The sequence below is a fragment of the Lichenostomus cassidix genome, chromosome 4A (genome assembly GCF_008360975.1).
Source record: "Lichenostomus cassidix isolate B80296 chromosome 4A, HeHo_3.0, whole genome shotgun sequence".
Lineage (NCBI taxonomy): Eukaryota > Metazoa > Chordata > Aves > Passeriformes > Meliphagidae > Lichenostomus > Lichenostomus cassidix.
The window spans coordinates 10956048-10977887 of NC_139485.1; the positions used below are offsets into that span (position 1 = coordinate 10956048).

The window sequence follows — 21840 nt, forward strand, 5'->3', positions numbered from 1 at the left end:
ACAAACATAATGCTCTTGATTATTAATTTACTTTATAATTAAAGAATGGGAAGAACAAAGTACAAAACCAACCTAGTATACTTGAGTAACAATTTCCTTCTGTCCACCAAAATTCTTCCCAAAGATTTCATTTTTGAGAGCTGGCTTGCCTCTGGGAGGAAATCCACTTTGTGGATTGAACTGGGAGAGGTGAGGGAGGAGAGGCAGATGTAATTCTTAGTTCTGTGAAACAGATGGATTAAGTTTTATTCAGTTACTTTAAAGAATCTCTTTAAGGCACCGTCATGTGGCAGGTGAAATTAATGTGTATGAATGTTCTTTATTAAAAATAAATGAATCTCTTTGTAAATCTATCTTTTGCTTTAACAAAGCAAAGATGAAGTCCAACTGTTCAGACATGTTTAGACAAGTATGATCTCCCCTGGGAAGTGCTGTCCCAGTGAATTGGATTGCAAGAGCAGTGCTGTGCTGGGATTTTGGTATTTGCTGTACCATATGGGGCACCTTTACATGTTCTTTGTCATCTTGGCATGCACGAGCCTAATTTGAGACATATGTTGCTTGCTTCATTGAGAAACTGCAGTTACCTTTGTTCCTGGTTTGGTGTAAGAGAGAAATGTCATCTTTAGAGCTGGTGAGGAGTTAACACCACTGTTGGTCATCAATAGCAGGTGGAGGGCAGTGTGTGTGAGCAGGGAACACACTGACAGCCCTGTGAGGTGCTGCCGAGCAGCTCTGTGGCTTAAACAGTGAATCTGAGCAGACACCTCCCAGGTGGGAGCTGAGGAACCAGGCAGGGGGCTTGGCATTCCCCCAGGCAAACTTGGTTTCAGCATCTGAGAGGGAATTTAGCAATTTATGGAGTTTAAAGTTTTAGCACTTTCAGGTATCTCAGCAAATGAACTGAATGTTCCTGTTGTTCTAATGGGTTTTGTCTGGAGCTTTAATTAATTATGAGGTGAAATTCTGTTTGGACCAGGTTCAGGCAATGCTTACTTTTTGTATGAGTCGTTGGGTTTAAAAGTAATTTGAAACTTGCTTGGGGGACCTTGGACTTCATCTCTTTTCTCAGCAGTTCTCAGAGAAGAAACTGTATGGTCACCAGTATTCCATATTTAAATGTCATAGGATCACAGTATTATATTCCTGAATTGTACTGATATGATGAAGTATCTTGTGATTGTATAAAATTACTAAAATAATGAAAATATATGAAAACCAACAGCTCAACAAATTTCCTACCTATTCAGGGAATTTACAAAGTCTATGTATTGCTTTTCCTGGCAGTAATATTTTTTATTCTTAGTGTATAAAAGCTGCAGAGCATTCATAGGATAATAATCAGTTTCCAATAATCAGTTATTTAAACTGAAAATAGAAACATTTTTTAATAAAGGGAAACAATATGCATTTTCACTTTACAAATGAAGAATAGATTATAAACCCAGGAACTGTATAGGTGTTTAACTGTTATATGGAATGGGTACTTAATTATCGTCACAGTCTGGGCCTTAGAAATTGTAATTTCTTTACTGCCATAAACAGTTCACCCAAAACTGTGATTAAGGGCTTAGGGAATGTGTAGTTAACTCATAAAAATACGTACATAAATTTTGCTGATTCATTGCCCTATAAAGCACATCCTTATTTATTATTACAAATGAAACTCTAATGTAGTTCATGCAAAATCTTAAATGAGTGCCATTCTTTTTCATTAGGTAGCTCTTTAAAATCAATAATGTTTTCTTTAAGGGAAAGCTTTGGCTGTTACTAATTTAAATCTCATTAACTTTTGCCTTCTTTTTTCCTAATGTTCAATAGGAGCTACATTTTTCATTTAGATTCGGAGCTGCAGGCTATATGTAATTCCATTTAAAAACTGAAGGTAGACAGGAATAATGTTGGGTTAACAGTAGTTTAGAGAAACAAAAATTCAGAATATTTAGCATGCAGCCTACACTTGTCATTTAGCAGTAAATGGTTTTCCCAGTACAAAGTTTGGAGATGCATAGGCATTTGAGAAATCCTTTCCTAATTAATGTAGAGTTTGCAAAACCAGGTTGAAAATGACTCTTCTTGCACTATATTCTTGTAACTCCAGTCCCCTTTGTCCATGCCTGTGTTTGCATGTCTGTTGGTTTGGGTCATTTGGGGCACTGCTGTCATCCCTCCCATCCTTCAGGCATGTTATCTGTGTTCTCTGGAGTGCCAAGACTATTTTTAAATATATGCAAATAGAAGCAAGTGCAGGGTCCGTGATTCCTGCTGAGTAGATTTGTCTCTTCTAACAGGAGAAGCAGTTCAATAGCAACTGGGCTATTAGTGGTGCTTTTTGTTATCTAAAGTTCATTGCTCGTTAATGAGATTGTGTTTGCTTATCTTTCTTACTGAAGACACACTAATCAGTCCCAGGGAAGAGGAAAAAAAAAATCAAACTCTCATCATTTTGATGACATTCTTTGGATTATTTTGTGTTAAACAACGGCCAAAAAATTGCATTGTAAAGGTTTATGCAGCCCTAGGCAATCTGGAGATGGAAAACTTAGTACAGCTTTTCAAAACAGTGGTTAGCTAGAAGGGCTCTGGCACCGTGTTATTCACTGCATATCAAAATTAACCCATTTCAAGCAGTGGTTATTTTCAATTATGTAAAAGCAGATGAGTCATTGGAGAGATTAAAATGAGATTTGTAATGGTTTACAAGAATTCTTAAAATTGACAACTTGACACAGCACGATTTCAGATTATGTGAAATCTGGCATGAGGATATTTATATTTCTGTTTGCAGAAATATTTCTGTTCAAAGTCATCATGATGGAAACATTTACAATGAAGACATAATAATGTCTTTAATATGCAAATAATTCTAATTGCATTTCCTACACTGTCAACCTCACAGTGAAATGTCATTTATTTCACAAGTGACACATGAAAAAATATGATTGCATTTGTGATAGTCTTATTTTTAACAGAAGTACAACAGACAGTCTTCATCTTTGAAGAACTCCTCTTTATCAGCAGTTCCCTTAACATAGTTTGCATGACGTCTGCATCTCTATTTCTGATTCATACGCCTGATTCTAACACAGCCTCTCTCTGTTTTATTCTTCTTCCCCTCTCACAAAGAGGGTTTGCTGAAGGGACGTGCTCCCAGGAGTGTCGTCCCCCAGTGCTGCAGGATGCAGAGGTTGTGTGGGGTGCACTGATCTCCGTGGGAGCTGGATGCCATCCACACCTCTGAGGCTGGACCCTGTATCTTGGGGAAACAAGAATGATTTGTTGCCATTAAATTCTGCTTTAGCCTTGATAAGAGCAGATTCAAAGTGCTTTTTTTTTTTTTTTGTGCCCCAGTAACACGTGTTAGTCTGTCAGACACCTCTCACTTCACTTCCCTGTCTGTACTCAAAGTTCCTACCCTGAGGTCACATGCCTCCTGTGTGCTTTTTCCCCTCCAGCTGGGAACAGTCCTTTTCCTCTTCCTTTAGATGTAGAGTTGGACAGATGACAGTTCTGTCATCTCAACTGAAAAATCTGTCATTGTGAGCTGCAAAACATAATACAGTCAAAACAATAATAAAATTGGGTTGAATTAAATAGAGCATTTTTAATTGGCAATGCGTCCACTCACAACACTGTGTGTCATAATTAATCCTCCCTCCCATGCTCAGCTAGCCCACTGGGAAACTTCCCCACTATTTGGTGAATTCTACTTGGGTTTAGCAGGGGCAGTGAGGGAAGGAGCAGGGACCAGTGGGCAGGAGAGCCTCAGCCCTGAGGTGGGAGGCAGGAGCCCTCTGAGAGGAGCAGGGCCAGCCTGTCTGCCCTGAGCAGGGATTGGAGTCCCCCAGGCACTGAGCATTTGCAGCCCCTCAAACTTATTGAGGTAACTTCAGCCAGGCTTGGAAATGAGCCCCCTCTCTATAAAGAAGATGGATGGAGAAAGAGGGGGATCCAGCTTTGCATTTCTGTCCTGTCTTCCTTAATCACTGTGATTTTTTTTCTGTTTAAGAATTGAAGTACTGATTTTCCATGTTTCAAAGCAGGGTTCCTTAAGTGGAAAACATAGTGGTTTTCTTTGGGGTGATCCTTACAGTGGCCAGACCAGGTGTAGTCACCTCAGTGCTTTGTCATATTAATAATTTAAAAATATTAATAAACAGTTATTTTCAAGCTGTTTTGGCAGTCAATTCCCAAGGCTGGGATAGGAAATGGGGGTTAGGATAAGAAACTGGGAGTGAGTGAGCAAGAAGCATGACAGAAAATGAGCCATCTCCACATTGCCTACTGAGTGCTGGGTAACCAGTGGAGAGACATTAATTAAACATGTTGTTCCAGTTATGCAATTTTTCTGGTTTATCAGTAGCTTGGGTGGAGGTTTTTATGACAAGTTTGAGGCACTTTTTACCATTGTGCTGTGATGATTTAATAACAATGTGCTGATGGATGGGGGGGCTGCAGGACAGTGTCCCACCTAGAGGACATCCAAAGAAAAGCCTGAGGTGCCAAGAGCTCTCCAGCTCCCATCCTGCATCCCCAACTCCCACCTTTGCTCAGCCTCAGCCCTGGAGCTCAAACATCTCCATCATCCCATCCCATCCCATCCCATCCCATCCCATCCCATCCCATCCCATCCCATCCCATCCCATCCCATCCCATCCCATCCCATCCCATCGCTGTTCGGTGGAACAGGCAGCAGCTGCGTTTGCAGCAAGTCAGGGCCATTGAGGATGACAGGAGGCCCATGAATAAAACACAGACCTGTTTGTTTTGTACTGTTCTGAGCAAATGATGTATTAGTAATGAAGTATTTGCAGTTTGTTGCTTTTGCTTACTAATAAATGAAATGTTCTTGTTGCCAGCTTTGTTTCTGGCTTGTGAAGTTACAAGGAAGTGTGAGGAGAAGGCTGTAAACTGGTCTGGTTTGGGATCTGTCTGCTTTATGGTGGCTCTCCTTGGAAGATGAACAGCCACTGCTCTGCCTCAGCTTGAAGCAGGACCAGTTTCTGCCAGGTTTTAGTAAGTGTTGCCTTTGCTCTGAAGCTCCTGAGTAAAGACTTTGGAAAATGACTGGAAATAGGATGAAGTCCCTGGGAATGGGACCTTGTGGAGGGCTGCAGTCCTAGTAATGACAAAACGGCCCCTCTACCCCAGCAAGGGATGATCACCAGGGCTGGGGCTCAGGAGGAGCAAGGTTCCAGGAATGGGAGCCTGAGAGGGCTCTGGGAGGAGTCATGGTACTGGTGACCAGTCCTGCTCAGAGTCACCACTCACAGCTCATCTGGAAGTGGGTGGGGATCTGGGTGGAACTGGCAGGTCATGGGGGGCTCTGATGGCAGCTCCTCTCCCCCCATGGCCTTTTTTCCAGAACAGGAGCTGGATGTGGTCCTATCAACATGGCCCTTGTTTTCATTGGAGGTGAGGGGCTGCTGCTGGGTACAGTGCTGCAGGATGTTGCAATTGGCAGCTTTTAGAAAATGGATATATAAATAAAGGGTGTTCCTCAGCAAATGTGCAATGCTGTGTTCCAGAGCACAGCACTGCATTGCCACTTTGCCTCGAGAGGCACGTCTGTAGCACAGGTAGCTCTTTTAGTGGCTCATTTTTCAATCATCCTTCATTTTCCTTTCTTACATATAATTATAATGGCTTGCAATAAGGATAACTGTTTGTTTATTTTAAATAGAAACAAGTCTTAAGAACAATGTTTACTGTTTAAAAATATCTCGTTCTGAAAGCACTTCATAATTCATCACTTACAGACATATTTTAATCAAATAACCCACTAACACTTCTATTCATGGCTGTCCTATAAAAGCAAATACTGTTTTGATTTGTGAATGTTCATTTTACTGAAATGGAATTTAGAGTGTTCTACAGTCAAGGGGGTTTCCTATTTAAATTCTGCTGCATACATGCAGATAATGAATTAAATGAGAGGAGAAATTACAACCTAGGTTAGAGTGTGGGTCACAACCTTTTCAAACAGAGGTCCTCCTGTCATGCAATTGGAAATGATAATTGGCTCACTGCAGCTGAAATTATCTGTTCCAGATAACAGGAAGAATGGTACAGCAATTGTAAAATGGCAAGTGTATCTAAATACCCAGAGGTAAATGTGTAGAGTTGAAGCAAATGACCAAAAGAGTTATTTGTTGCAAGTAAATTAAGATGAACTTGACTTGTTCCCTTCTATTCATGTGGATGTCCTCATTAAAAATTGGGCATTCTCTCTTAATTTTTTTTTTTGACATTGCTATGTGTTCATATGGTACTTTACAGATATCCAAGTCCCAAAACATTCATTTTACCTAGTGTGTTTATGACAGGGAATCAGTTTTGTAAAGCATTGGGTAACCTTCTGATGGACAAACTGCATCTTTGTAAGCTAGAAAAGAAACAATTAATGAGTAGGGTAGATCTGGATGTTTGTGAGAAAGGCTCTCTTTATGTGTCTGTGAATTGTGGAGGGCTGTGTTGGTGTAGGACAACCCATGGGGTCAGGTGGGTTGGAAGACCCTGGAGGTCTGGAATCTGGCAAGGCTGGCTGTGTGGGCCAGGAGGAGTGTTGGTCAGGCACCAGTTGCCCATGGTAAATGGGGAATTTGGGCTGCCAGGAAAGTCCTTGCTGAGGTGTCCCAATTAATTATTGCTTAAGCCTTGCACAAACACCGTGGACATCATCCACAGGAATAACTCAGTCCTGCTTTCCTCTTGTGCTGGGCTCTTTTGATAATCTCCTTGCTCTCTTTTCCTGTTGAGTGCTCTGCCACAGGTGAGATGTGGTAGGAGCCCTTATTACAGCAGCCCTGTGTCTCTCAAGGATTCCCCTCTACACACAGTGGAAGAAATGAATTTAGCCCTGTGTGTTCAACAGGGAGTCTGTCTTCCTAACCTAATCCAAACTCAAGAGGACTGTGCTCTCAGAGCAGATAATCCAATTCAGACTGTCCACATACTTGAAAAACAGATGAGAGATAAAATAATCTTGTGCATGTACACCAGTTCTTCTACCCCACAGGGGCTACCAAGTTAATAGAGGCTCATTCTCTTTAATTTTAAATTCTTATTATTCACAGTTCTTTCCTCCAACTCCCTTTTGGGAATAACAAGCAGTTGATATAGAGTTTTCTAATTGTGTGATTACTTGAGACTGGAACTGCCTGATCTGGGAGCTAGTTTTCATTTACTTTACCTTCAGTAACTATTCAAAGGAACTAATGAAAAGAGACTCATCAATTATTGAGATGAATTCAGCTTTGTTCCCAAAGTTTGCATGGTGCTAAAGATATAAAAACAGAACTGTATGAAAGTTTACATGGTAAATGTAGTTGGCTGGAGAATATTGAAACTGTGTCAGAGGGTGTCCTTAAAGAGCTCATGTATAGTCAACACAACTTAAAATATTAAATGCACATGTCTTTAGGTGTAAAGTGTGTCTTCAGTGTGTTGCTTCTTACCCAAAGTCTTGTTAGGATAAAACTTTTTTTATAAATGCAAAAAAAATATTTTCAGTCTGTTTTACTTTTCACTGGTATCAGTTACTGCTCTGCCTTAGATACTGATCCTTCTTGCTTTCTATCTCCTTTGTCTGAATATAGTTCTGCACCAAAGAAATATCAGAGATACTGGGAAATCTCTCTTTGAGCTTTTCCATCATTCATTAATTCCCTCAGGAATCCAAAGAGTTAACAAAAATGGCAACATTCACTGTGCAACATGCTAGGAAAAAAATTCCTTTTTTCCCCTTTTTGAAGCTTGGAAAAGAGAACTGTTTTGGTTTAGTAGATTTTGTGGACAACATGAGAAAAGAAAAAATCTTCAGGTGGGTTTCAGAGCTGGATGAACAGCTAATTTAAAGTCTATGAGTTCATACCTGTTTTTGTACTGACTTGTTGGTTGCCTGAGTTGTTCATTTATGGAATTAAAATTTTAGGATTTAAACAGGAAAGTTTTTTTACTTGGCCAGTCCAAGAAGTATATGTAATGTCCCGTATCTGATCTGGCCACTCCAATCTAGAGCAACATACTTGCTTAAAATAACGATACCTTGTTAGTTGGTGCTAATTTAGTCATATTATTTCATGAACGACTTTAAAGAAATAGGGATTAATTTATAGATCCTCATACAAGAACAGAAATTTAGTGGTTTGGATACCTTGTTTGCTGCAGATCACCCACTTGGCTTTAGTTCTGTGGAGCAAAGTGGGAGGCTGGGCAGAGGCTGGAGATTTGTTAATGACCTCACCAACAGCTCTTCCAAATCTGCTGCCCCATGGCAGCAGGGGAACTGCAGTGAGAAGGGTGGTGGCCTGGCAGCTGGGGGAGCTGAGAAGGCAGGACAGGCTGGGACACATGCCTTCAGTCCATCTCTGGGACTTCACAAAATACATGAAAGCATGAAGCCATAAAGCGTGCTTTCTTTATTGTTCATGTCCTGGCTCTACTGCTGTTGATTTTCAAGGTGCCTTTTACATTGTTTTCTAACATGGTGACAGCTGCAGAGAATCAAGGCATTACACTGAATATTTTAAACCAAACCACTTTTATAAGTTCCAATTTCCGTACTGTTTACTGCAGCACAGGCTCTTTAAAAACCTGCTAGATATTGAAGTGATTAGGACAACACGGCAGGCTGCTGTCAGAGACTGGAGGTTGCCTGTCTGGGAACATCTTGGAATGGCAGTTCCTGCATCTCCTGGGAGGGGCTGGCCGGGCTTTGCTGAAGGTGAGGCCTTTAGCACTTGCTGTGACCCAGAGCTGCCCCAAAGGCTGGCTGAGCTGTCACTCCTGGACTCAGGGGGTGGCCCAGGTGTTCACCTGGCCAGTCACCAGCAGTCCCACCTAAGGGGCAATGCATGAAGGTTGTGGGGCTTAAAGAGCAGAGCACGAGGTCAGCACATGGTCACAGCCTAGAACCCTGCATGGAGCTCCTGTCCTGACCCAGCTGCAGTCCTAGGAGGTGGGAGCTCTCTGTGTGTTCTTCTAGATCTCTTCTCTCCTTCTGTCTCCCTCTCTTTCTTTCCTTGCTTCTCTTTGCCTGGAATTTTGGGTAGCATAGCATTTTGTAAGTTTCAAGTTTTTTTCTGGTTTGGCTAAGTTTATGCTTGGTAAATACTAAATTAACACTGAGTACTGCTCAGGTCACCAGATACTCATTTGTAGGGTGAATATGCTGCATTTTGAAGCGTTGCTTTAGTGCCCTCCCCCTCCCTTTCTCTGTGCTCAGCAGAGCCCTCAGCTCCACGCAAAGAACACAGCTTTGGAAGGGCACTTCAGGTTCCATCTGTCTCCTGGAACATCTGACTTGGAAGACATAGCAAAGATTATGATGACAACAGAGATTTCCTTTCCATCACGGCATGTGTCTCAAAGCTCCCTGTCTCCAGCAAGATCTTAACCTGCCAGCTGTGATTTGCTCTTCTCTCCATCAGCAAGCGTTCCCGAAAACCCTTGTGATAAGGTGCCACCTGAAAAGCCAGCTCTGACAAGTGCTGTAGGATGAAATGCCCCTGTCCAGTCACTTCTACTACTGCTGACACTGCTGCAGCATTTTTATTCTTCAAGTATAATTTCTAAGCCTTGACCTCATTAATATGCCATTGCTCCCGGAAGCTGAGACTTTGTTCAGGGATTTTTGTCTCCCTAGAGAATTTTGGTGATCTACCAGTAAGTTCTTTTTTTTGCATTTTCAGTGTAAGGCTAAAATGCTCCTGGCTCCATATGCATATGTAATTCAGGGCAGAGCAATCTGTGGTTATTTGAACCTCTGGCAGTATATATTTACAGTGAGTTTGACCTCAAAGGAGTGTTCGGCTGGAATATTTGACATTTGAGTTGGGTTGTTTAGCTGTGGATCGTAAGAAAAGCTGGTCAAAAAAAATGAAGCATACTCAAGTCTTAAAAACCTTTTAGTCCATCTTATAGAAATTTGAAGCTTTGATCAAAAATTGGGGAAAAAAAGTAGGTTGTATACAAGGGTATCTAAATGCATTTTTCCTTATTTTTGGAACAGATTTGGAGAAATATTTGCACGTTGCTAAATGTAATGCAGTTTTTTTGCACTCATCATCACTTGTTTTGGGAATTTTAGAATATTGGCACTTTTACACGTCTTGAAAGTTCCAAACTTTTTCACCGCTAAGTTTGAATAGTCTAATTCAGCTGGAAAATATTCAGAAAATGGAGATCAGAGTAGAGAAACTACAGTCTGTGAGTGATCCTATTCTTAGATGTTGTGTTTCTACAGCAAAATAATCTTGTTCTATTGCTGAAACAATGTGTTACTGTCATAGAAATGAATTAGTAAGAGTTGTTAACAAGGTTGTAGGAAAAGCATGGCAAAATTCACACATGTTGAACCATGATAAACTTGGTTTTGCTCAAGATTGGTAGTTTTCTAAGTGGTCTTATTTCCAAAAGATATATTTTTTGATTTTGTGTCCCTCAGGGGACAAGTATTTGAATTTTTTCTAAAATGCAGTTCAAAATATGAACATAGAGTCAAAAACTAGAGTCCACTTGATTCAAAGGTAAAACTCACAGAAAAGAGACATGACAGACACTTTACCTGAACTTTCCCCTCCTTCCCTCCCTTCCTGCTCTTTACAATTGTTCTCTGGTGCTGGGCAAGGCCATCTTCCACTCGCTCCTGGAATGTTGCTAGCATGGGCTTCTCCCCTGTAAAGGCAGGTAACTTGCTCTTCATGTCAGAGATATCAGCTCAGAAGTCTCTCAGTAGAGTGAAGTTTTATTAACAGATTTGGGAGTGCTGTTTAACCATCCAGTTTGGTTGGTCAGCTAAGCTGAGGTAGCTCTGAATGCAGACATCTCACCCAGCATTGGAGGTAACACCAATGATTTTGAGCAGTGCACAGAGTGGTCGAGAGAGTGTGCTATTTGAAATGTGTTCTCTGCCAAGCACTGGAGTATTTAAAGTATACTTGGAAGGGTGTGTTGGTTTGTGTCAGTTTTTAGGCAGTTCAGCTCCCTGATGGCTCATGGTGTGAGGTGCAAGAGCTCTGGGTGGAGACAGGGGACCCACACTGGGCTCTGCTGATGTTCAGCTCTCACATGGTGGTGCCAGGCTGTGATGGGGAGCTGGCAGAGGTCTGCAAGCACTGCAGCAGCATAAGCACAGTACAGCCAAATAGCCAGAGATGTGAAACCAATTCTATATGGTGAGGCTGATCCAACACCCTGACCCTTGAGAAGATCACATCCAGCCAAAGCTGCTAAAGGCTTTATTGTGTGTGCTCAAATGCAGGGCGTGTTCCCTTTTCTCCAGAATCAACATCTGAAAATACCAAGTTGCCGAGAATTCATAGGCTGTACCTGATTTCTCCCCTTTAAGACTCTAAAAAATTTCCATTCCTCTTTGGACATTCTTAATGGAGTGCATCTATCATTGCTACATGTCTGCAAACCCCGAGCATGATGGATATCAGTTCCTGGACTCTGCTGTTCTACAGCTAATATATACATAAAAATATAACTCTTGTGTTAGAGGAATGGTGGTTTTATTTCTGTCTAGGTACCTACAGTCATAAGCATTGCCTGCTTTGTGGAGCAATAAATTCAATACATTAGCTAGTGTATTATTTTTTTTAATTATTTATTTGTAGATGATTTCAATTTAAAATGAGATTTTCAGGTAACAAGGTAGGCAAACATGTTTAACAATGCCATGATATAAATTGCTGTAGGTGACAGATCCCTACAAAAATTATAACAGGCAGATGCGCAATGCAAAAAATTATTCATGTGACAGCAATCAGAAAGACAAATTACTCAGAGACTATGTACATGCTCCTCTATAATTGCTCATAAATTATTATGGTTCATGTTAAAATGCATCTAGATTCCCTAGACAGCTAGATTTATTTAAAATAAGAGTAATGGGAAATTGCCAGGAAATGTTGAGGAAGAAGATGCAGTACTCGCTTTGGGTGATTGCTAACATAAAAGTACAGTAACTTATTGTCAGCCAACTTAATCTATAATTTGCTTAATAGTTTTGTTGCCTTCATTTTCAATTCACTCTCTGCTCAGGCTGCAGTAGCCTGGATGGGTAACTGGGATGGGCCCAGTGGGGCTGCACTGTGGTTCACTGCTGCTGTGTTTCCCAGCCCATGAGCCACACTGGGACTCTCTCCTGCGCCCATGTGGGACTCTTGTGTATCAGAGCAGTTTCATGTTCTATGCAATAGGGTTAAATTTAGTCAGTTGGGGTAGGAGTTGTGCTAAGGAGATGGGGAGACTGACAGATAGATGGGCAAACCACTTTTCCTTAGGAACCTAGGATAAAAATGGGACAATGTTTTCCATATTCTCTTAGTGTTCCAAATAAAAAAAAGTCTTTATTGAAAGCGTCTAAAGTACGCTCACAATAGACAGGATTTAATTTGAATGAGCTTTCAGTCAGGCACTTACCAGGTGATTATAGGGTAGCAGAGAAATGGTGTATATACATTTATTATATAATAAGTGCCTCTCTAATGCTATTATTTTCCTCACCACCCTGATTATATTACATATTGAGAGCCAGCCCAACAAAAATGACAGCAAACTTTGTTCTGGATAATGAAGTGCTGAACTCCACCTAAGCAGCTCCAGTCATTTGTAATGACAGCTTGGAGAATACTCCAAACGAATCTAACAATGCTCACGCTCCAGTGACTGACAGCACGGCAAGAGGAAAAATTTCAGCTTCCATGTGAGCTCAGGGAGCCTGACCTAGATTTTAGCCTCTACGGCTTCATAAGAGGAAACATTCTTGACTGTGTATTTAAAAGAAAAAAAGAGCAAGGGGAAAAAGTCCTCTTCTGTTTGATTAGTCTTTCTTCAATAATTAAGATTTAGTCAAGGCGTTCTGTGAGACTTCTCCCCTCCGCAGATGTCATCAGCCCTATAATGACTGGCTGCTCTGTTCCCTGTGTGCTTTCCTCTCTGTAATTACCCCCTCCTGGTCTGCTGCAGGGAGAGCTGTCACAGGGGAGCAACTGGGGCAGGCAGGGCCATGGGCAGCAGCCTGCCTGCACCTTCCCACTCCCTGTTGGGGTCAGCCTCCTGTGGGCTGCTCAAATTCTTCCATTCAGATACTGTTAAAGGGGAAAAGGTCTCTAGTGAAAATTTCCTTTTCTTTCCTTTCTTCTTTGCCATGCTGGTGTTGTGCTGGGCTCAGGTCACCATGTCCAGTGCCTCCAGTGGAGCGCTGGCAGTGGCCAGCAGAGCACTGACCCCACAGCTGTGTTGTCCTCTGGGGCAGTTGGAGATGGTTTTTAGTCACTCTGGGGACCTGCTTGTAAATTACTTTTCAAATGCCTTTTATCTATTGCACTGTACATCATATACTTCAACAGCTCAAACTCTGAAATTAAAATAGTAGAGAAGTGCACACTGTAAGGAAATTTTCGAATGAAAGTGGAAGAAGAGGCAGATTGAATGACACCAAGAGATGCTTAGTGTTCATTTGAGCTGTGCTTTGACAAGTTGTTTGGTGTGGATACGGGAAAAATTTCATTGGAAGCAGGGTCTTTTCAGCTTCCAAATTTGGATTTCTGTATTGGGTTAGTACCTAACTACAGAACTCTCACTAATTGTGACTCTGCTCTGTGAAATAAATGAAAACCTGGCATTGCTCTCCATGACCCATAGGCTTTCCCTGTGTGTCTCACTGTTAGTTATTCTTTGGTGTGGTTTAACTTTGCTGAACCAGCACAGGTTTGAAAGTGTTAGATAATGGGACAGAATTCAATTGACACAAGATTGACAGAATTAATTAGATTGGCTGAATTAGTTTGGATCTAAATCCCTGTTCTGGACACCTGTATTCATTTCAGCTTATGGCCCTACTTAGACTCTTGTGACTTTGCTAAAGTGCAGGAGGGAGGGTGCCTTTGAGAATACCTGTGTGTCCTGGAGAACAAGGGATGAGCCATCTGGAGATCTTACCATTGCCTTTCACATCTCTTGCTGAGAGAAGGCAGCTGTGAGCTCTGCACTTTTCTTTTATTGTAAATCACACCAGCCTAAAGAGGAGGACATACAAAAAGCACAGAGCTTTTCTGAGGCAGCTCTGTATGGAGTACAATGATGCCTGTTCAATATAAAAGTCCTGTCACCTATATAAAAGAACTCATGGTGTCAGAACTAGGCATTTAATGTAAAATTATTGGATTAGATAGGGTTGTAGGACTGGGAGAACTGGGTTCTTTCTCCAGTTCTGCTGCAGGTTGCCCATGTCTGTGTAGCATCAGCTCAGAGAGAGGTCAATGCCATGTTTCCTGGGGTCCTGGCAAGGGCATGTTCGAGTTACAATGTGCAGCTTTGGTCATGGTGAAGGATGTTATAAACCTGGAGGAGATGCTCTGAGAATAAATGCTTCAGTACAGGATTTTCAAATCATGATTACCCAAACTTGTCCTGTTGTGTGTGGCACTAAGTGTTAGAGGGAAGACACAGAGGAAGCAGCAAGGAAAAAGAACATCAGTAAATTGCTGCTGGCCTTTCAGTTGATGTCGTTACCAGCAGACGTTAAAAGCAATGAATTTTAATTTAAATCAGTAGGGTGTTTTCAGCAAAATGAGGATGGAAATGAAAATGTAAGTTAACTGAAACAGTGTGTACATAACTTCAGGTGAAGGGATTGGTTTGGGGGCTTTTTTGATGAAGAAAGAAGTCAGCTGGTATAGCCAGCTGCTGCTTTTGCACCTCCCTGTGGGGAGAGGGGCAGCAACAGGATACACCCTGGGGTAAAAGTATTGCATGATCTGCCTTCACCTGTCAATACCCTCATGACAGTAGGTACATTAAAAATACAGCTTTGAGTAGTGGGCTTCCCTTCCCTCCTGAGCTTATGTTAGTTTTTCTTTGTACAAATATTTTTGCAGCAAGATGTTACATGGAAGTTTATGTATCAGGCAAGTATGAAAGTGGTCAGTGTCAGCAGGTTTAACACACAGTTCGGGTGCATGGCTCATGTGATCACAGTATACTTAAAGCTGATTTACTGCAATGGGAAAATGAAAACCTTCCATTTATCACAGTTACTCTTGAATGATTAAAGAGAAGCATGAAAAGATGATTGACATAATTTAAAGGCTTTAAAAACCACTAAAAGTGGGACCAGACCTGACCAGCCCTTACACCATTTGTAGAAATTTGGCTTACTACATTTGTTTAGGAAATATCTTAAAAAATCGCATGATGAGCAGTGCATTTGAATGATGAGCAATGCACTTGAAGATGTGTATGAAATGAAGAATATATGAGGATATCCAACAGTTATAGTTTGAGAACTGATGTTGTAACTGTGGAAGAGGCAACCTGAGTGTCATTTGGTTGAATTTGAGGTGCTGCATTAAGGGTAAAGATGTTCTATTTACTTGTTGTTTAAAATGATCAATAAATTTTAAAAGCTACATATTTAATCAAGTCTATTAATTTTAGGTGATGTGTTTGCTTATTGATAATCTGTCTTTACAGTCTTTTTCTTTGGTTTTATTCTTGGTTGGTTTTCAGTCTTACAGTTTTTCCAGCAATGAAAAGCATTGAATTAAAAGGTCTCTGATATGTGATATGTGTGCATGTGCTAGGACTGTTTCGCAACTCAGATAATAGTAATGGGAGAAAAAATTGTAGGGAGAAGTAATCTTTTATTAAACTGACTGCCACATGTTAATTTTAAAGTGAAGTATCAAGAAAACTATTTCAAAAGCTTTTGCTCAACAGAACGTAAAGGTGTACTTTTTTGTTTGTATGACTCCTGTATTAAGTTTGATTGCATAGGCAGCATGTTGTAATTGTATCCTGCTGTATATAATACTGATCTCTACAGTTTGAGTAGGCTGTAGAGAAAAAAACCAGCTATGTAGAACTGCCTTGAAAAGAAAATTGTAAATGTCACATCTGTTATTTGGGGTTTTTTTTGCATAACATAATTAGCAGAGGTGGATGGAAAAGTTTTTAGGGATAAGATTGGCATAAGATGCCAGTGTACGTTTTCCTCTAACAAGGAATCAGAGAATTTAAAACTGGTTTACAGAGGCAAGTAGTAAAGGTGCAAAATATTTGGTTTATTTAATAAAGAATTAGTGTTTGGGGGGTGAAAGTAATGATATTTTAAAGTAGAGTTGAACAGGCTCAGTGTGATCTATTTATTGCCTGGACATTCACAGTTAGATGTCATTAAAAAAGATGTAGGAAACTCCTTAGCTGCCAATAGCTGCTTTAGGTTTTTCATATTACCCTAAAACAATGCAGCCCATGCCAAAAAATGTTTCTTTTAATGTATTGTATTGCGTTTCCCAAGCTGTCTTTCACTTTATTGAAAAACATATCTGTGTCTAATATTTCTTTATTATTGTTTTGCTTTCAGTTGATGGTTGCATTGACTGGTCAGTGGATCTCAAGACATACATGGCTTTGGCAGGTGAACCAGTCCGAGTGAAATGTGCCCTTTTCTACAGCTATATCAGAACTAATTATAGCATGGCCCAAAGCACAGGTCTTAGGCTTATGTGGTACAAAAACAAAGGAGATTTAGAAGAACCCATTATATTTTCCGAAGTCAGGATGAGCAAGGATGAAGATTCCATATGGTTTCACTCGGTTGAGTTGCAAGACAGTGGTTTCTACACATGTGTTCTAAGGTGAGTATTGTGTTAAAGAAGGGATTATTGGTTAATTATGTATGAAGTATTAGATATTGGTTAAAAAAATTCATATTATGAATTAGAATTGAGGTATTCATCCGGTTAATACATATTTTTTTAATTTTCATAATTATATATGCCACATAATACTTTGTCTCAAAATTAGTTTCCCTAGTAATTATAGTTACCTTGTCCAGTAGCTATAATTAATGTGCTTTCACTTAATTACTTCTTTTAAGTACATTTGCAAATTCTCAATTTGCTGTAAACCTTCAGAACTTGATACTTGTGAAATCATGAAGTATTTTGTTTCAGCAATGTTCTGTTTCAAATCCTCTGAGTTAGAGAGTTACAGTTTCAATTATTCTGATGTGATCAGGCCATGGGGAGTTACAGTTCTGTCTGGTTTTGAAGAAATGTTTATTTTAATATACAATTACGATTTATCATAAATTTAAGCAGATCTCATTTGGTAAGGCACCGAAATGCATTTCTCAAAAGTATTTTGGAACTGTTGGATGAGCCTTAAATTAAACATGTGCTCGAGCTCGTGATTTCCATCATGTGGATGTTGATGTCATCTCTATGCCTAAAATGAGAAGATAAAAAAAGGAGGACTTTTTAAGAATGAATGAATAAATATTCCTTTAATGATCCAGTTTTGAATTCAAAGGAGTTTACAGATACTCTGTGTGATTTGGTTTTAAACTATTTAGTTTCAGAGAGCAAGTTTGCTTCATCCTTGTCTGCTGTTCCATACTGAAATTAGACAAGTTTGATGAATTTAGTCAGTATTGCAGCAAATAACAGCACTGTTCAGAATCCAGAATTTGCTCTCTGTCCACCTCTGCTGAGCCTTGCTGCCTTGTCTCATCTGCCTCAGACCACTTTGATCCTGAGGAATGCTACTGAAATCAAGGATTGTGCCCTAGATTATGTTGGTTTGTACTGGGCACCAGTGTCCAGTTTGAATTTTGAATATATCTGCCAAACTCACCAGTTTTTGGAGTTATTCTTTTATCAGCCTTTGGAGTTGTTCTTTTATCAGCAGCTTTGTCAGTGGTTGGGTGTAATGTGAACTCCCTGATTTCTAAATGTTCCGGGAAGATGGTGATTTACATGTTTCAAGGGAGCTATGTGTTTTTCATAGAAGTCACTGTTGTGATAATCAAGTTACTTTAATACTCTGAAACATCTTAATGCAAATCCTTTGTGCAAAATAAAGAATTGATCTTGGATCAAACTCTGGGACATACTTTTTTTCCGGGAAATTTCAAAACTCTGCTCATTTACATGACAAAGTAGTTTTGCTAACAAATGGGCAAGTTCTTGAATAATTCATGGCTTCTTCTCATTTTCAGCTAAAAACTATATGACATAGCTTCTTGGAAGGCATTACACAGCAACAAGATCTTCCTTGTCAGTTATGCAGTTTCCTTGCTTTGACTAGAACTTTCTTATATAATTACAGATATTTTTGCCTTTTTCAGATTTCTGTGAGAGTGCAGAATAATATGTGTAGTGGTTACAGATAAAAGACTGTATTTCTTCCATTGCTGAATTAAATTTTTCTTCCAAAAATGTGGTAATGTGTCCTTGCTGTTATTGTTTATGAAACCATGGGAGGCTTAAAGTAGCTGAGGATGTAGCAATAGTAATTGATTCTAATTTCATTAAAGTTGAGCTAGATGTAATGTTCTGAAAAGTGATCACACTTGTGTGGGGGACTATCCACACCATTAACTGTGTAATTTCAGCTTTATTAATCCATTTTTTTGGAGAGGGATAAGCAGCTGTTTGCGTTTTAGTCATTAACCAGGATCATGTGCTTTATGAGAATTAAGAGGTCACAAATGAGAGCAGTAATTTTAGAATAAGATTTTATTTTCTAGAAGTATTTACAATTTCTCTTACAAATGCCATCTTTTGTAGACTGAATTAGCAGAGACTGGTAGATAGAACTTGATGCAGTGGAAATGAAGAAGTGACTGTGTCCATCAGTGTGCAACACTGGGTTTAGGGTTGTGTGCACAGTTGAGTCTTTTGGTTTGCTAGCTGAAGGAAAAAAATGGGGAAAAAATGCTTTTGATTCAAGACAAATTTAAAAATTTTGAAGTTTTTCTCAACAAGGAAGTTTTCTTTCAGGTTCTTTAAGAAAAAATAAAAAAAAAATTTCAAATCTAAATTGATGCCTTTCTAGCCACTCACCAGGGATGTGTGAAGCTGTGGTGCAACTCCCCGTGCTGTCCAAAGGGTGAAATCCCACATTTGCATGTCCCAGTGGCCAGGCTGTGCTAAGTTCCACCATTTCAAGTCTCTTGTCTTAGAACTGTTCTGTCTGTTATTTGTGCTTCTCTTTGCAAAAAGATGCAAGGGGATGAGATGTTTGGATGTGGTGCCAAGGCTAAGTGAGGCAAGGGTCCTGGTCCCAGAAATTCATGGGTTGAAAGGAAGGACACAGTCTTGAGCTGGGAAGGCAACAGTGAGAGTTTTGTTAATTTACTCTCCCCCGCTTTGTTACTTTCTTCCCAGTCAACACAACATGACAAATAAGAAAACTGTATGGGGAAAATGTCAGCTGCACTTTTCACTGAATTTCTTATTTGTTGAAGTGTTTCTTCACAATTCTAAAAAAAAAAAAAAGGCAAACCTGTTTTTCAAGAAGTTGCATTTTCTGATTGCTCACGTGTGCTTGTATGATCAAGGCATGACTATCGGTGAAGCAGTGGGAAGGAATTTTTCAGAAGCTGCTTGAAAAGGGTGGGTATGAGCAGGTGAAGGATAGGCTGCTATGACAGTGATTTGGAGATGGGTAAAAATTAAATGTGTCAGTAAATTCTTTCTTACCCAGAATTGTCCTTTCAAAAATCATAATGTCTGTTTTGTAAAAGAACCCGTAATACTGAATAAAATTAAGGAGTATTAGATCAGCCCTAATAAACAAGGTTGCTTCTCCAGACTGAAGAGGTTTGATACCATAATTTAAATGTTGCCTCTCCTTTATTAACCAATTAAACATTATTCCATAGACAGGTGTGGGAGTGTGTGTATAATAGAAGGAAATTATTGTTGCATTAAAGCCTACTTCTCCCTTCTCCCAGTATGTTTTGGCACTGAGCTGACGCTCAGACACAAACTGAAGTGTGATATTTTTCTCCAGTGTTAGGCATATGAAGAGGTCCAGATTCTGCAAGGACTTTTAAAAGAGGGCAGGGTTGAGCTGTGTTAGCTGAGCCATGTTAATTCCATGGATCTTCTTTGTTCTTGGTCCCCTTTTGTGTCAAATCAGGGATATTGCTGCTACATCCAAAAGGGATCCCAAGTAATGGATACTTGTGTATTTCATTGCACTTCCCAGGTAAATGCTGAATGACGTTTGTGTCATGACTTTACTGCCCAGTCTGGAAATGTTGTGTTCTGGAGGTGTCTTTCCAGTACAGACCCTGGATATGCCATTAATTTTCCAGCACCAAGCAATGCTACTTTCAGCTAAAGCTGTTGGCATTTCTGTTACGGAGGTTTGATGTTCTGGGATTTTCACATCAGCACTCTGGATCTCAGCTTCTTCACTGAAGGATTCAGAGATGAGCACATCAAAACCAAGCATGGAAATTAAACTCAACCTAAATGCATAAGGTGCCCCTAAGGTTCTGAGTATGTAGGACAGTCATTTGCCAGATCATGATCTGCTTTTGCTCTCTGAACAAATACATCTGTTTTTCTGTGTTAAAAGCCTGTTTTTTAAAGATGGAACAAGAACTGGGCCAACTTAGATCATCTTCACCTGGTGAAAGAAGAGGAGTTGGGGAAGAAATCTCAGCAAAATTTAGCCTAGATTTGCCCTCATCTAGGGACTGCTCATGGAAACCTTTCTTCTAACCAGTCTCAGCTCCAAACAGTAGTGAGCATTTAAAAAATAAAACCAGTATGAGTAAAAACATTAGTGCATATTTACTGTCAATTAACTGTTAGTGAAATAAAACAACTTGATTCCTATAATGTGCATAAGGAGGGTAGAAAATTTGGGCCACAAGAGGGTGCAGGGAAGCAGGAGGTGAAAGTTTGTGATTTCTTGACTGACTAATGGAGCCAAGCCTTGATTTTTGTACAGAGAGTGAGGGCTGTGAATGCCTATGGGGGAATAAGCTTGCAGATCTCTAATACCAGGATTTGATGCCAGAGAACTGCTGAAAAATCAAGTTAGGAAATCTGTGTATCCTTTTTCCTTTACTATATCCCTGGGTGCCCAGTTCTTAATGGAAAGAAGCATTGCTATGGACATGCACAGAGAAATTGAGCCTTTGCTGAGCCATTGGTGAAATATTGAGATACCACTTTCTGAGCAGTAATAAAATAGAGTGATAGTAGATTTTAAGCCTTCTGGCTTCTGAATGTCGGTGGAGCACATGACCAGCAAATCAAAATCAGATTTAGACAGCCTGGAGGGTCTGGCAGTAAAACTTCATCTGTGGCACAACCTCTGTGCTCTCACTTCAGAGGGTGTTAGGCAGAGCTCAGGGGCTTGTTTCAAATGCCTACAACCTGGACTGCAGAATGCACTCATCAACCCAGGGAAAGCTCGTTCTCTGAGTGCTGAAAGTCTGGCTTCTAAGCAGCATGAAAAAAGAGGTGTTCTCAGATCCAAACAGGAACCTTGGGAGTAAGTCATGATATGAAAATATGTAGGGCTAAGGCTGCTTTCTCTATGGCCATCTCTTGTGATTCGTACAATATATGTTTTAATGCAGTTGTTAATTTTGTTGATGGGAATATGGAATGTTTCATTTTCAGGTGCTTTGGCTTTACTCAGCATTCAACTGCTCATGACAAAGGTGATTTCCTATCTCAAATCCCTTTGGATGCAGTGTTGTAATTCCAGTTTAGCCATAGAATACCTTCTTACATATCCTTTACTGACAAGTGCTTTCTTTGCCCATAGACTTGCTCTGGAAAGATCTAAAGATGATACTTTGTAGTAGGCTAGTGTCTTTAATTATTGGATATCCTAGAGAACCACATCTAAGTAGCTAATGGCTAACTATCTCATAGTTTCGTCTGAGACTTGTACATTGGTATGTGATCAGCTCTCCTGTACAGTCCCAGGCATGTCTGTAGAAGCAGCAACATCTCATATTTGGAGCAAGTGGATTCAGCATGGCACAGGCTTCCCAGGCTCTGTATGACATTA

At 40.1% G+C, this 21840-nt stretch overlaps 1 protein-coding gene across 7 annotated transcripts in view; it reads left to right on the forward strand.

Annotated features, from left to right (window-relative positions):
- The window catches only part of IL1RAPL2 (interleukin 1 receptor accessory protein like 2), a 349905-nt gene that overhangs the window by 167503 nt on the left and 160562 nt on the right, over nt 1-21840 (forward strand). For 5 of the 7 annotated variants that reach the window (XM_085060499.1, XM_085060500.1, XM_085060502.1 and 2 more), the window contains one exon: nt 16376-16649. The exons of 1 other annotated variant lie outside the window; for it this stretch is intronic. In XM_085060499.1, coding sequence (XP_084916625.1) covers nt 16376-16649 — 274 coding nt within the window. Of the gene's footprint in view, nt 1-9397; nt 9667-16375; nt 16650-21840 lie in introns of those variants that run through there. One more of the 7 variants, XM_085060504.1, reaches the window with a different exon arrangement.